Below are 14943 nucleotides of genomic sequence, written 5' to 3' on the forward strand. Positions count from 1 at the left end.
GCCAGGCCGGCCTCCCGGAGGCGGAAGTGACGACAGCAGAGAGGCCGCTAACCGGGTTCCGGTGGGCTGCTGAGCGCGTTCTTGGCGTGCGCGGCGCCCGCTGAGGTTCGGGCGGGAGGAGGCGCAATGTCGGCCGCACCCTGATGGCCCGGCGGGCTCTGGGCCGCGGTCCCCTGGCCTCGGTGGTGTCCGCGCCGCCGCGGAAGCAGGTTGGCCTTGCCAGCCCCTCGTCCGCGGCTGCAGGGGGAATGAGCACCCGACCCTGACCCCGGAGACGGCAGCCCTGGCTCTCGTTCTCCTTGGCCAGTTCTCCTGGGGCGCAGGTCCCCGCACGTCCCAGGCCCCAGGCTGAAGTCCGCGAGTCGGTGGTGTAAGAGTGATCGCGTGCAGGGCCCCAGCCAGGTCTTCACAGGCCATTACGTCATTGATACTATGGGCTTCGTCCTCTAAAGGAAGCTTTCTCTGCGTCCTGCCCTGTGTCATAATTACTTCTGTAGTTGGTACTTGCAAACTGAAATTCGATGTTTTTAGGCCATTTTGGTTACAAAACTAAATCACAAAGGCCTCAATGGCTATAGATGGGTTATACGGGGTTGCCTCATAAGGTTTTATTTTCTGTCCTCGTGCAATTAAATATAAAACCTCATCATCACTTTTAGCAATAGTGGCTACTACTTTTTGACTGCTATGCGTGAGATGCTTTTCAAGTATGATCTCTAATGACTGCAACCCTAGAAGATAATATTGTGCACCATTTACAGTTAAAACGGAGGCTCAGAATACTAATTTCTTCAGAACAAGAGGTACAACGAGTCTGAGGAAGAGTTCAAACTGAAGGTCCTAAGCACAGGTCATTTGCATTGCCCCATGCTGCCCTGGACAAGACATTGGAGTATCAAGGAGTAAAGGTATGGGTGGGTGCACACACACGCACACACGGACAAATGTGGGGGGGGCTGTTTTGGCTTCTAGTGGGAGGACAGGCATGTTCATAACTAACACACAGGAAAATGTGCAGTCGTGAGTCACAAGGTATTGCAGTATCTAATATTTCTTGATTTGAAGTGGGATTTTATTCCTAATTAACATGAGGTGTGTTCTTGTCCAAGACAGTATGAGCTTGAAAGTTAACATAAAAGCCAGCTTCTAGAATTGTGTATCTCTTGGTAGGGATAAGATGTTGTTCTCCAAAGCTGAAGTGTATTCCCTTCAGCTCCAGGTAGGATGAGCCGTCATTCAGTTAACTCTCATTCGTTTATTGGGTGGGGGGGCTATGCTGTATCGTGGGGTTACGTTCTGTATAAGACCTGACCTTGGTGCTCTCAAATCTTACAGTTTGGTTAAGGCTGCTTGGCAACTCTATCGATAGGGCGAATACATCCGAAAAAGAAGACATTTCTTAGAGCTTCTGTTGCCATATCCAGGGCCTGCAGTAGTGGAGTAGATGGGCTTTTGTGCAGAAACAGTTCTGCCTGCTACCTGTCACTCCAGAACCAGAGCTCCTTGCTTTGGAGTTCAAATGCTTTTAAGAAATGCAAGAAGTCCCTTTTGATATCAAAGTAACCCTTTAGGGTTACATTTCTGGATCAGTCGGAAGACAGACCACACACACTAGGTTTCGAAGGAAGAGACTTTAAGTCAGAGTTAACAAGGTGTAGAATTGTTACAAGAAGAGTAAGAAGAGATCTCTGCAAGTATTGTGGACTTGGCAGCTGCAGGAAGCAGTCCCTCCCTGTGGGACTGAGAGACCCAGGGAAGTGGTTGGAATTTTACAACTTAGAGACTTTATGGAAGGTCCCACCAAGCTGAAACTGGGATCTCTAAGGAATAGGTTGTGCTGCTCAGCTACGGGTTGGGCCTGGCAATTCTGGGAGGCAGACCTTTGAAGAGCAGGCAGTGGACAGCTGGTGGGGTGTCTCTGGTGGGGTCACAGTGAAGAAGCTGGGCCTACAGGTGCTGGGAAAACTGCAGACTGCATTCTGCTGCTGTGGCCGGGGGCACTGCTGCTGCTGGGGAAAAGCTCCAAGGGACAGAGAGTGGAGAGGAAGGCCCAGGTTGCAGGCAGCAGGAGCAGGTCTTGCGGTGTCCGTGGTCCCTGATTGGCTGGGCAGCGTGCGCTCTGTAGGCTCACGGCATCACTGTTTGGCGCAGGTTCCCTGAGTCTGTGGAATATTGGTTGTCGGCCTGGGCTGAGAGTGGGAAGTGAGGGTTCTGGGGAACAGGAGTAGTGAACACTGTAACGGGGGGATGCTGAGTGGGGTGGAGGAACTCAAAATTACCAGCTTCCAAACCAGGGTGCTGGTAGGGCTTAAGCCTTCGTGTTAGAACAGACACCCTTTGACTTGATACATCAGATGAAGACCCCATGATAATTTTAGTCCCAGAGTGTGACTCCTTTGCAGGTTTATAAGATGATGTTAGTGTAATATGGGGATAATTAAGAGGCTTTTGGTATTATTTAATCCTTCATGTAAAAGTGTGTTTTGCTGCTTCTTATACCACATAAGGAGTCTGAGGTATGCTTTTTACTTCATTGTAGTTCGTTGTGCTTGATTTTCTGCTTTTCCATTCCCCGTTAAAAAAAATTGCTCATTTTGGTAACTTTGGGGCAGTATAGGAACGCTGAAAGGAACAGTGCACTATCCATAAGATGTGCCAAGCTTCTGTAAACTCATATCTTAACAAATATTATTAATAATTTCACATCTTCAACATTTATTTGAAAAAGTTTATGTAAACTATCTTTAATTAATATTTAATCATAGTATTTCAATCATACAGCTCTCATGGTAGCCAGAAGGTGTGTTAACAGTAGCTATACCTGGGTATGTTCTGTACTTAAGATAGAATGGGATTTTCTTGTGACTTGAATATATAATTGATATTACTCTGCTTGTACTTCTTTTAAATAGTGTCTTCTATATTTTATATTTCAGATGCTAATAGAGGATCCGATTACCACTTGTCTTTCTCCCTCAGTCTATGATATGATCTGTAACCTCGGGTTTGAAGTCCGAGAACGTTGTGATATCAATAGCATTGTAAGTCAGAGGGGTGAAGTATGCTGGCAGACCATCACAGCCTGTGTGATCTATACACAATCAGGTCTGTACATTCTTTGCACCCCAAGCAGCTGTCAGTGATATTCCATTTAAAACGTCTTGACTCTAAATCTTTCCTTTCTGACCATCGATTCTCTTAGTTAGACGTTGTTATAATAAAGACCTAGCTCAGAAGACGAAAGGGATCAGGTGACACGGGAGGGAATGAGGCCAGAGGACCATAGGAGAGATACTAGAACGCTGAGCCAAGGAAGCCCTGTGTGAGAAGGAGGCCGCAGGTGGCACAGTCTCACTCCAGGCCAGCAGTCAGATGGAAGAGAGAAGAAAGTAGGAGTCCTAGGAATTCTGGGTAGGAAATGACCAGTAGGATATTACACAGCTGTCTTTTTTTTTTTTTTTTTTTTTTTTTTTAAAGATTTTATTTATTTATTTGACAGAGATAGAGACAGCCAGCGAGAGAGGGAACACAAGCAGGGGGAGTGGGAGAGGAAGAGGCAGGCTCACAGCGGAGGAGCCTGATGTGGGGCTCGATCCCAGAACACCGGGATCACGCCCTGAGCCGAAGGCAGACGCTTAACCGCTGTGCCACCCAGGCGCCCCTACACAGCTGTCTTAAATGTTCCAGGCTTTATTGTACATTTTTTAGAGCAGGGATGTGGGTTGGGAAATTTAATAATAGTTACAAAATTTGCAAATGAACGTGCTCTGGCCCAGCAGTTTTATCCCAGGAATTAGTAAGACAGGCATACTTAGTGTGAAAGAGCTTTTGTGCAAGGTTACTCTCGGTGCTGATTGTAAGCAAAAATGGGAAAAACCCAAATGTTGGAAACAGCCAAACGTACTGCATCACTATGACAGAGGCACACAAGAGAGTGTTATGTGGTGGCACGAAGGAATGAGAAGCCCATCTCTCTGAACCATGTGGCTAAGTGAAAAAAATAGGAGGAGCATATAATTGTATTTGTCTGTGTGTGTATAAATATTTCTAAATATACCCAAGGAATTAATAACCATAGTTGCTATAAGAAAGAGAACTGGGTGGCCAGAAGGGGGACCTTCACCCTTTTCTATTTTTTGGGTGTGAACCATGTGAATGTTCAGTTTCAAACTTATCAAAAAATTAAAACAAAAAATTCATGTGTTCTAAGATAACATCATTGGAAATCTCACAGTCTAATAATGTCAAGTAAAAAAAGCAGGTTAAAATGTATACAGTATGAACCTGATTTTGTATAAACTTAGGTACCAGTAAAGTGAAGAAAATATTTTCTCTTGATTAACCAAACCGTACTAGTAGTGTATTTTTCTTTTATTATCAGATAAGCACTATGTAACTTATTTCAGCAATATCTGAGTATCTTTATTGTAAGTTCAACTATAAACCAGTTGTTGATTTCATGGAAACTTCACAATTAAAACACTTTTTCTTTGACGCTTTAGGCATTTTCATCACATGATATGGAGCTGTGGTACTAACACTTGTTTTCTTATCCCTGAAGCCCAGAGTCTGGATTACCAGGGCAGCGTGAGGCTGCTGGGCCCTGTGTGTGAGGCCGTCCACTCACATTTGTTATCTCTGACCAAGGGGCAGTTTGAAATCCGATACACACCGTGGCTGCAGTGGACAGCTTTTCCAGAGGTTTGGCTCGTGAACAACCTTTAGAAATACAGGACTTTGCAAAGTGTGCTTAGAGGCCCTCGTTACCTGCTCATCTTAAAGGGGCCTCCTCCATCCGCTAAGCCATCCACCTGTGAAAAGGCTTGAGGGTTGTGAGGGAAACCTGGACTGTTAGGCAATCGCCATGGCCTGAAACGTCCTTGGAACAAAGGAAGTTTTGGGATGCATTATCCATACTGGGGTTGCGGAGTAGCTAGGTATGTGGGTGCTGGTCCTGGGACAGATGAGGATGGACCACTCCAGAGAAAAGCAAAGACCTTACGGACAGACAGTTAAGGTGTTCTTGAGACAGTGGAACAAGGAAACCGGGGGGGGGGGGGNCGGGGGGGGGGGGGGGGTGCTTGGCTTGTGGAGGGTGAATCGAAGGGAGGAGGGGTCGTGTGGGGTCAAGCCCAAACCTTGTTTTGGCTAGTTTGTTGGTTGGTGCAAACCAGCCATTGCACTTGGCACATTTAATGACCACAATAGGGCAGTAATATAAAAGTTCTTTTTTTTTTTTCTTAAAGATTTTATTTATTTATTCGACAGAGATAGAGACAGCCAGCGAGAGAGGGAACACAAGCAGGGGGAGTGGGAGAGGAAGAGGCAGGCTCCTAGCGGAGGAGCCTGATGTGGGGCTCGATCCCAGAACGCCGGGATCACGCCCTGAGCCGAAGGCAGACGCCCAACCGCTGTGCCACCCAGGCGCCCCCTATAAAAGTTCTAATCCTAAAATACTTTAAATTTCCTGATGTCGATAGAAGGGTCATTGCTGTGACAGGCCGAGCTGCCTCACATTTATCTATTATTAACAAATCAAAATGGGAAATAAAATTTAGGTCAAAATATTTGACTTTCCAATTGATAGTTATGCCAGATTTGTTGCTTTCAATAAACATTTAAAGGAGGAAAAAACTTTCAAAACTCCTTAGATATTAACCATTTTTTTGATTCTTTAGATATTGTTTACCTTGAGTCTTAGACAACATAGGGCTAGGGGTGCCCGCTCCTGTGCAGTCACACATCTGCATATAACTTTTGACACCCTCAGAACGGAACTGCTAATAGCCTATCCTTGACCACAGGCCTTACTGATGATGTAAGTGGTCGATTAGCATGTATTTTGTATGTTTTTTGTATTATGTATTGTATTCTCTCAATGAAGTCAGAGAAAAGTTATTAAGAAAATCATGAGGAAGAGAAAAATGCACTTACGATACCATACCGTATTTGTGGAAAAAATCCACATGTAAGCTGACCTGTGGAGTCCAAACTCACGTTCAGGGGTCAACTGTATATCTCTATAGAAAATGTTTACCCATACCAAAAAAGCCATGAAAGTATACCAGTTGAAACCTTTAGAAGTTTGAATGTCATAAATAGTATTGCTTGAGAAATATTTTGAGAAATGTTTCTTACTGATCATAAGTTCTAATATATGTCTTATTCTACACAGTTATTTCCTGAAATACTTGATGCTTTGGAAAGCCCTCAGTGTCCTGCTATTCCTCTTAGCTTAATGAAACTGACGGCATGTCTAGAACGGGCTTTGGGTGATGTAAGTGTGAGAACTCTTTCTTTGGTTCACTAAAGTATCTGCATGAACATGAAACATGAAACAGCTATCCTCAGACTTCTTGATTTTAATGATTGTTTTCCTATGAAATGTAGTCATTTGGCACAGATGTTTATTTAGTATTTTTCTCTTTGAATGATTATGAAATCAAAACATTGATGTCTTCAGTGCTTTTCTCCCTCATTTGTACAAACAGTGGCTTGATGGGTGGGATTTTTATTCACATTGTTTGGCTCATTACAATGCAGCTGTTTGGATTCTAGGTCTTCCTACTGAATGGGAAGGATTGCCCCTTTCTTTTGAGAGATCTGCTTGCATCGGAAGAGCTTGCTGTGGTGTTTGGGCGGTCGGTGGTAAGCTTGTTCACCTAGACCTGGTAGAGTCGACGCGGCACAGCCGTCTGTGGTGGTGCTGCTTCTGTTCCTCAGAAATTGATGCTGCAGTGGGAAAAATGGACGACAGCTGTAATTCGAGCACACTCTCCCTACCCACCTCCCCTTTCAAAATTGCCACTTTTCCAGGCACAAGACACAAGTCTCTCTTACCCTGAGTCTTAGTGTAGTGTAATAGTCTCTGGTGGGACAGCCTTGGGGGGCCAGCCAGATGAACAATTTGAACTCTGTTGCTTTTGTTAATTATACATTAACAATTATCGTAATTACATATTCTAGAATAAAATTTGAACCATTCAGGGAGTGGTATTAAAGTTTTATCGTAAAATATCCATTTTTTTAAATGTGGGAATTTATGCCCTTTTGAAACTGTTCAGACTTCCTGTGAAAAAAAATTAGATGCCAATTTAAAACTATGCAGAACTGTATACTTCGCCAAAATCTTCGACAGGCCACATGCCCAAGGCTGTTTACAACTGATGAATAACCTTTAGGCAACCAAGTGAGGCAGGGTCAAGGCGCAGAAGAATACCGGGATGGCGTCCTGTTGACGCCGAGCCGGCCGAGCCGGACGATGTTTAAAATACCGCTGCGATATGTTACCAGCTGGACTCACTATGTTTGGATAAGAGATCTGTTTTCAGTAAAGACCTCCCACTTTACAGTGGTCCCTTGTCAGCTTAAAGCTCACTCTGTTTAGTGGAGACTACGGAGTGAAGATCAAGCCCAAGATCCCTGCAGTTACACTGAATTCTGAAACAGATCCAGGTGTTTTGACCTGCTGTTTATTGTCTGCCTGGGTGCTGTTAGCCTCTTGCCGACCTGCAGCCACTCTCAGGCGCAGATCCTTCTACTAGTTCACTGGCTTGTGTATTTCTGATTGCCCAGGTGGTATGAACAATTAATTAAAGTTAGTAAATTAAATTAAAAATAAATATAGCTTAAAGAGTGTTGTTGTGATTACTAGTATTAGGTATTCAAGGACTAGAAATTGACAAGAGTTTCTGGAATTGCATGAAGAGACTGGTTGCCAAGGGTTCTGATGCGCAGTCGAAAATGCTCTTTGTAACTTCTGCTCTGGCTTGTCCTGCCCTTTGAGAGAAATTCAGAATTTCTGCATCTATTCCCTCTCAGCAAGAGTCCTTCAGGCGTCTGAACACAGCGTTTGTCCTTCCCTGAGTCTTCTGGAGGCTCACTCTTCTCGTATGATTGCTTTTGCGTTCTTTTAGTCTCTGCATATCTCCCATTTTTCCTGAATCTGTTCTGAAGTGTTGCGCTCCACCCCAGGCGTGAGCCCATGGGAATACATGAGTCTCGCCCTCTGATAAGCGGGAACCCCGTGACGGGCGTCTCTCTAAGTGGAGGGACGGAAGCACGTGAATGGTGAGCTTCCAGCCAACAGTGAAGTAGGGAGGCCTGGGCTAGCAGCATCGGTGGGCAGCCCCTCCGCACACGCTCTGCCTCCTGTGCAGTTCCCGTTCCCTGCTGTCTTTGCTGTTGTATCTACGTAGTAGACACGCTCGATGTCTCATGGCCTGGAACAGATCTCATTCCCCTTCGTAGCTCGTGGCCCCTGAGACCTAGCTTCCGGCTCTCCGTGCTTGTATCCCTCATCTGCACAGTGGGGTTAATAGTAGTGCCCTCATAGGTTGTTCGGAGGATCAATTCACACGAAATGTGTTTGACGTGTTAGACGTCCAGTAAATGTTGTTTGAATACTATTACTAGTAATACTACTACTGTATGCCAGCCGGAGTGTTGGGTCTGTTCTAAAGAAGAAAGCAGACATTCTCCCACAATTCTGTCAGTTTATTCCGTGGTTCTGTGATTCTTTAACTGTTCAGTAATCTGTCCTTAACCTGATTAGATGGACGTGCTGAAAGTCTTCGTCGGATCTCCATGTGGACTGAACCTGCGTAATGTCCTTTGGCACGGGTTTGCCTCTCCTCACGAAATCCCCCCAAAGTACGTTGGTAGGAAGGTCATTTTCTCTCTTTGAGGTACTTCGGCGTTTGCTTTATCTTGAGTTTTATATCAGGGAAAAGTGTGTTTTGAGAAAGATGAGAGCTCTGAGGCAGGAATTTGAAGATCAGACTGAGGTCGATGAACACCTGGTGTGGTGACCGGGTTGGGACCCGACTGACTTCCACCCCAGAGGCAGCCTGAGGCCGAGCCTCGCGGAGGTGACCAGGGGCACCACTCGCTGGGGCATGGGAGACCCTGAGACCTGCGCTCGTGAGCCTCCCAGCCCTCGCGTAGCTGAATTCCCACAGCCAGGGGGAGTTTCCTGCAGTTGAAGGGTGGTGTGCTCTCTTAATTTTAATCTTGTTCTTTTCATGTCAGTCTGTCTCTGTGTATGACGGTGCATTTTTCTAACAGATCCTGTGGTGTTTGCACTAGATACTGTTCAGCGATGGTACTGTTGACCGCGGGGTTGGGTCAGCTGCTGAAGAGTTACTTGCAACGAACTGAACGTGTGCTGGCACACCGGCCTTTCGTAGCTCTTACAGACCTCGAGGATTTGGCCGTTTTCCCTGGCAAGTGCTGTACTTCAGTTGCCCCTGAATGTGTCTTCATGAAAATAGGGATAATGTCAGGAAGCAGCATGGGGACATGAGCCCTTTTGGTGGACTACTTATCTCCAGAGGCAGAAAAAGATGAACTTTCCAAGGTGCTTAAACTTTGCTACATAAAACCTCACCTCCTCCCACCGCACCCCCTAGGTTGTGCTGGGGAGTCTTTGAGAGTCGTGGCTGCGTGAATCCATTATTCGTGTTAGAAATGGTTCATCCTCCAGGTGTGTGCACATACAGATGGCTTAGGACCATTTCGTAACGTACATTCCCCTCTCCTTTTAGCCCTCCTGCCTTTGTACACGTAATTATGCCAAAAAGGCCACCAGTGTAGGTGGTCTCCTCCGTTGTCTTTTTAATTTTCGGTGACAAAGCCGTTTACCAAATTAATGGGGGTGGGAGACACAAGACTTTGAAAGTGCAGTCAAACTATGTGTTTGCTCCGAGCCCATTCCTTTTCCACTGGGGCAGCAGAGCTGTGGGGGCTGTACCTCTGATGGAAATCATGGCAGGAATAGCCCAGGTCACCTTGGTCCTGGCAGTCTTAGCCTTTTCGTACCGCAGACCCTTCGGTAGTCCAGTGACTGCCAATGATACGTACTTTTTAAGACTTTATTTTTTAGAGCAGTTTTCAGTTTGGAACAAGATGGATAGGGAGGTGCCGAGATTCCCCGTACACCCCCGCCCCGACACATGCAACATCGCCCCACAGAGCACATTTGTTACCAGGGATGAGCCTACGTGGACATGTCATCATCAGGCAGAGTCCACAGTTTACCTCAGGGCTGAGTCTTGTTCCTCTGTCTTCTGAAAATGTATCTACTTTTGGTCAGCGTGATCAGCCCTGACGTCCTCTCCTCTCAGCTGTGGCCTGAGTCACTAAAGAGGCGGTTGTGCGCATGCACGTGCCCCGGGGTTGCCGCAGTCACCTACGACTCATGGGCATCCCGCCCTGCGTCTGCTTACATCCTTCTTCGGTTGATGAGCGTGGTTGTGCTTAAGGCTCTGTTATTTTGCAGAGGTCACTTCTGAGGTACTTTCGGTGTTAGAAGAAGTGATGAGGAAATCCACTTTCATATCAAAGGTCATGTTGCCGTACTGGGAAGCTGCGTTAGTCGCGTTCAGGTCACACAGGTGAGTGAGGGGGCTGGCCCTCTCCAGGGGGGCGGAGCAGGAAGCACCTTCACAGCACTGACCAGAACATGCGTCAGCCATTTGGCGTGGCGCATACCGATAATCGTGGTTTGGAATCAACTTTTTGGTGTCCCTTGAGTTCTTACTGTGAGAGAACCACGTGTCCCTGCAACGAGGAGGAGGTGAGTTAGACTCTGTTTCCTGGGGAGCAGAGCAGGTGCATGTGGACGTCGTGAGGCCCACGGCCTTGGCCTTCCTTCAGGTTCCATTGTGTGTACGTTCATTCGTGCCTTGAGAACCCACCCAAATCCTGGAATACGAGTATTTCTTACAAGTGATGGGAAGAATTGGGCAGATCTTTGAGAACAACTTATTCTGGAGTTTCTAAGCATGTTATCTCTTATGTCTGAACAGTGGAAAAGAGATTGAAGGGGCGCCTGGGTGGCACAGCGGTTAAGCGTCTGCCTTCAGCTCAGGGCGTGATCCTGGCGTTGTGGGATCGAGCCCCACATCAGGCTCCTCTGGTATGAGCCTCCTTCTTCCTCTCCCACTCCCCCTGCTTGTGTTCCCTCTCTCGCTGGCTGTCTCTATCTCCATTGAATAAATAAAATCTTTAAAAAAAAAAAAAAAAGGAAAAGAGATTGAAGCTCACGGGTCTAAGCAGACTGATTCTGTGTTGTTTCTCATGTTAGCGGGTACTGTCACCCCTCCTTGCCTTAACGCACATTGATAATATCTGGAACGAAGCGCTCTTATTTGGGGTTGGTGCCAGTGTTTACTTTTAAAGCTTGAGATTTACCCATTTTCCTTCAATTTTGCAGGTTTGCTGACTGTGCCATGTTGTTACTGACACAGCTAGAGACGGGACTTAGGAGAGTTTTTGCCACAGTTAACAGATGTCCGAAAAGACTTCTGACTGCTGAGGTACATATGCTTTAGTGATTGATGGTGGTTGCCGCTGTGTTGACAGCTTGCTCTGCCTAATCATTTTTGTTTACCAGTAAATGAATTTTTTGGCTAAGAATTTTCTTTGGAAGGCTTGAGTGTCATTTTTTGTGGCTTCCTATTATAGTGATTTTAACGACTTATAATTATTTGTGATTGTTTTTGATAGTTCTGTATTTCAAACTCGTTGTGAAAGTAGAAACCATGTTACCCCTCTCTGTAGCTGTTACTGTCAGCGCAGCATTGTAGCCCCAGGAGGTGGCCCTGCCCAACGACACTCCTTGGTCTGGGCCGGGGAGGCTTGGGGAAGCCTTTGGGTGGCCATGTACCCGACTACCTGCAGAGGCTGCGGCAGGCGGAGGCAAGGGGGCGAGTGTGTCGGAGCAAACATCAGTGGCCACTGTACCTGGAACTCTTGTTTCTTTCACTCAGTCAGCTTCTGCTTTCTGCCCCTTTTCAGAAGCATTCTTCAGAATTGTGTTCTCAACCCTGTGCTCCCTGGATCTACCTCCGGGAAATCTTACTCCCTCTCAAGTTTTAAGCCACCTTACTTGCAGGGGAGCAAGGATTGGAAAATACTTTGAACCTAATAAAAGTGAAAGCCCGACACATGCTGAGTGATTGATGTGGCCAGAGCAGTGCTGGGACAGCAGTTTGGAGGGTGAAAGGCAGGTGCTGTCCCAGGCAGTCGTCTCCTCTAGTTCAGCTCGTCCTTCTCTTGAGTTAGGCTTACTGTGTTTGCTGAACATTTACAGGAGTTTTCCCTGGGTCTCAAACTACTTTATTTCTAAAAAGCTCACTTTTTCTCCCACAGATTTGTTCTGTGTGTTCCTTATTATCCTCATCCGCTCAGGCGCCAGGCCCCAGACTCCAGCACCACCTGGTGCCCTTCGTCCACTTGGTGTCCAGCCCCACCCGCCCATTCTCACCGCCGAGGCCTCACCCGCCTCCTCTCACATTATAATCATTATCACAGTGATAATGATTCTTACGTCTTTCATGGTCTCATCTGCTCAAAACTTGAATGGCACCCCGGTACCTACAACGAGCTTCGCGTTTGCATGGGGCATGCCGGGACTGCGTATGGTCCAGCTTTCCTCCGGTCTGCCTCCTGCCGGATTCCTCCAGCATAACCGAGGCCCCTCGCCAGTCTCAGAACATGTCTTTCCTCAGGCTTTGACCACGGTCGCTGCCTGACCACTTTGGGCCGTGCGAGTGACCTCCCAGTGACCACTCCAGTTCGGCACCTTCTCTTCCCTGTGTACCGTCTCTGTTTTGTTGCCTCACGTGCATGTTTGTACAGGTTTCTGGTGCAGCCTCCTTAAGAGTGCAGTGCTCACATTTGTGTCCCCTGATGCCCACGCCCAGTGCCCTTCCTGTCGGCTTGGCCCTGGGCAGTGCTAGGCAGCATTGCGGAGCACCTGTCTTCCAGCAGAAAGAGCTAGAACCCCAGTTGTCACAGCTCTCACTCCAGTATGCTTGGGATTACTTCACGGTGGCTTAAACAGATTTGGTTGTTTACGTGTTATTTGACCACACAAGTAAATAGCATGACTGTTTTTATCAGACTATCTTAGATTGTAGGCCAGGCTCTTGTTCAGAATGACCCTGGCATCAATTTATTTATGAGGCAAGACGCATGAGAAAATGGTTTCTAAAGCTGTAAAGTGCTGTGCACATGCCGTTCCTGTTTACTGCATAAGGTCTCTGAGATCGTGGGAGATCAGAAAATGAGTAGGACTGTGACTTCAGGAAGCTTACCATGCGAGGGGTGAGAAATAAGACATTTTACCAATTCCTGAAGACAAGGTAGAAGTTGGCGCATGCAGTTTACGGCACTCGAGGAGAAGTTCAGTGTTCAGTAGGCAGTCGGGTATTTAGAGTAGAGCTCAGGAAAAGTTTTCAGGTCAGCAGGATAGGGTTGGGAGCTAAAGATACAGACTTTATAGGTATCTACTATTATATAGGTATCATAATAAATGTTGAAGGAAATTTCATAATGTTAAGTTGAAGATACGTTAATAAGCATTAGTCAATGAGACACTGAGAGCTGGCTTCCACAGAATGCTGATTTCATTACAGTGTATGTAGAATCTTACTGAATTCCCCAGAAGCCTTCGAGATGGGCACTACCTGTGTCCCATTTTGCAGAGATACCTGCGTGGGAGGTGCCCAGGGTCTCGCTTCTGGGGAGAAGCCGGGCGTAGATGTTGAGGCAGCCAGCTCTACAGCCTGTTGTCTGCAGACAGGACTGATTGCACCAGGAAGCGTGCAAAACACAGGCCGTTCGTGGGAGAACACGTCCAGTTGTGCTCACCTGCACGCAGATGTGTGTGTGAGTTGGGCTGTGTGATGGGAGGAACGTGAGCTGAAGCGCGTGTGAGAGCAGTTTGAGCAGCCCCAGCCGGGCTCGCCGTAGCTTGGTGACGTGCTGCGACGCCAATGGCATTCTTCCCACAGTGTCGCCAGGTTAAGATTTATTTTCAAAAGAAGGTTGCGTATTTGTGGCCATGTACTAGAATTGTTTTTCTCCTTTGAGTAATGTCACTCTGCTTATATTTTGTTTTAATTATTTTTCTTTTGTTTTCTTTTCTGAAGTCCACGGCTCTTTATACCACCTTCGATGAAGTAAGTAAACTAATGGAGTATCTGGAAACACACAAAATGTTGTTTTTTACTACACGGGAAATGTTGATAGTCACACATGCAAAAAAACCACTTTATTATAGAGTTAAGTATAGTTTTCAGGCTAATTTTGGGATCCAGTATGATTTACCTAGTTTCTGAAGTTACGGAAAGAGCAACATTGGAAAATGCCAGGAGATCCTAATATTATATGCTATAATTATGTGGAGGTTGCATTTTAGATTAAGCAATGTGCCTGTAGACTTATTCCATTAGGTGAATAATTTGCTATAATGTAATATGTAATATGTTTGATGCTATGAGGATTAAAGTAGGCAGTGCAGTCATATCTTTATGGGGTTAGGGTCTGTAGGGTTGGATCGGGTGGGTGGGTTCCAAACTGGTGTGTTAAGCAGTGGCATATAAGGTAACTCTGATGTATATTTCTATACACACACACACACACGGATACACACTCACACGTGTGAATATACATGAACCCACACATACAAACAGGAACACACACATATATGTAAGTGCACAAATACATACAAATGCACACATACATATATGCATGTACGTATACATATAACACAGAAACGTGCACACACGTGCACAAATACACATACGTGGATATGCACCCCTGCACCTGTACACGTGAATACACCTGTAAGTACACATCCATACACATGTATACACATAAACACACGAATACCAGATACACACATTATCACTCACACAGATGCATGTAAGTACACATAAACACCCGTATACACACAATTAGGAAGATCTCTCTATTCCTATATATTCCTAAAGTCATACTGGTTAAGAAAACAGGTGGCTGCTGGGTCTCTTCTTTATCCTCAATTATTGTTTTATCCTGCCCGGTTAGCCGGCGCGCAGCACATCGCTAGCCTCCGGTGCGGGCTCAGCGGCTCGTGGGTTGTGTGTAGCACCCAGTCTCTAAGACTGTCCTTAC

General features: G+C 46.2%; 1 protein-coding gene across 8 annotated transcripts in view; it reads left to right on the top strand.

Annotated features, from left to right (window-relative positions):
* The first annotated feature begins 33 nt into the window (after window positions 1–33).
* The window catches only part of ERMARD (ER membrane associated RNA degradation), a 27978-nt gene continuing 13068 nt past the window's right edge, over window positions 34–14943 (top strand). For 2 of the 8 annotated variants that reach the window (XR_004628233.1, XR_004628234.1), the window contains exons 1-11: window positions 37–209; window positions 762–908; window positions 2937–3105; window positions 4562–4701; window positions 6176–6277; window positions 6559–6648; window positions 8555–8652; window positions 9067–9224; window positions 10280–10394; window positions 11216–11318; window positions 13938–13967. Coding sequence is in view for 6 of the 8 variants with exons in the window: in XM_034669492.1 (XP_034525383.1) it covers window positions 2937–3105; window positions 4562–4701; window positions 6176–6277; window positions 6559–6648; window positions 8555–8652; window positions 9067–9224; window positions 10280–10394; window positions 11216–11318; window positions 13938–13967 (1005 nt within the window). In the remaining 2 variants the exon portion in view is untranslated. Of the gene's footprint in view, window positions 210–761; window positions 909–2936; window positions 3106–4561; window positions 4702–5344; window positions 6278–6558; window positions 6649–8554; window positions 8653–9066; window positions 9225–10279; window positions 10395–11215; window positions 11319–13937; window positions 13968–14943 lie in introns of those variants that run through there. The other 6 variants (XM_034669497.1, XM_034669492.1, XM_034669494.1 and 3 more) reach the window with 6 other exon arrangements.

This window comes from Ailuropoda melanoleuca, chromosome 10, assembly GCF_002007445.2.
Source record: "Ailuropoda melanoleuca isolate Jingjing chromosome 10, ASM200744v2, whole genome shotgun sequence".
NCBI classification, from domain to species: Eukaryota; Metazoa; Chordata; class Mammalia; order Carnivora; family Ursidae; genus Ailuropoda; species Ailuropoda melanoleuca.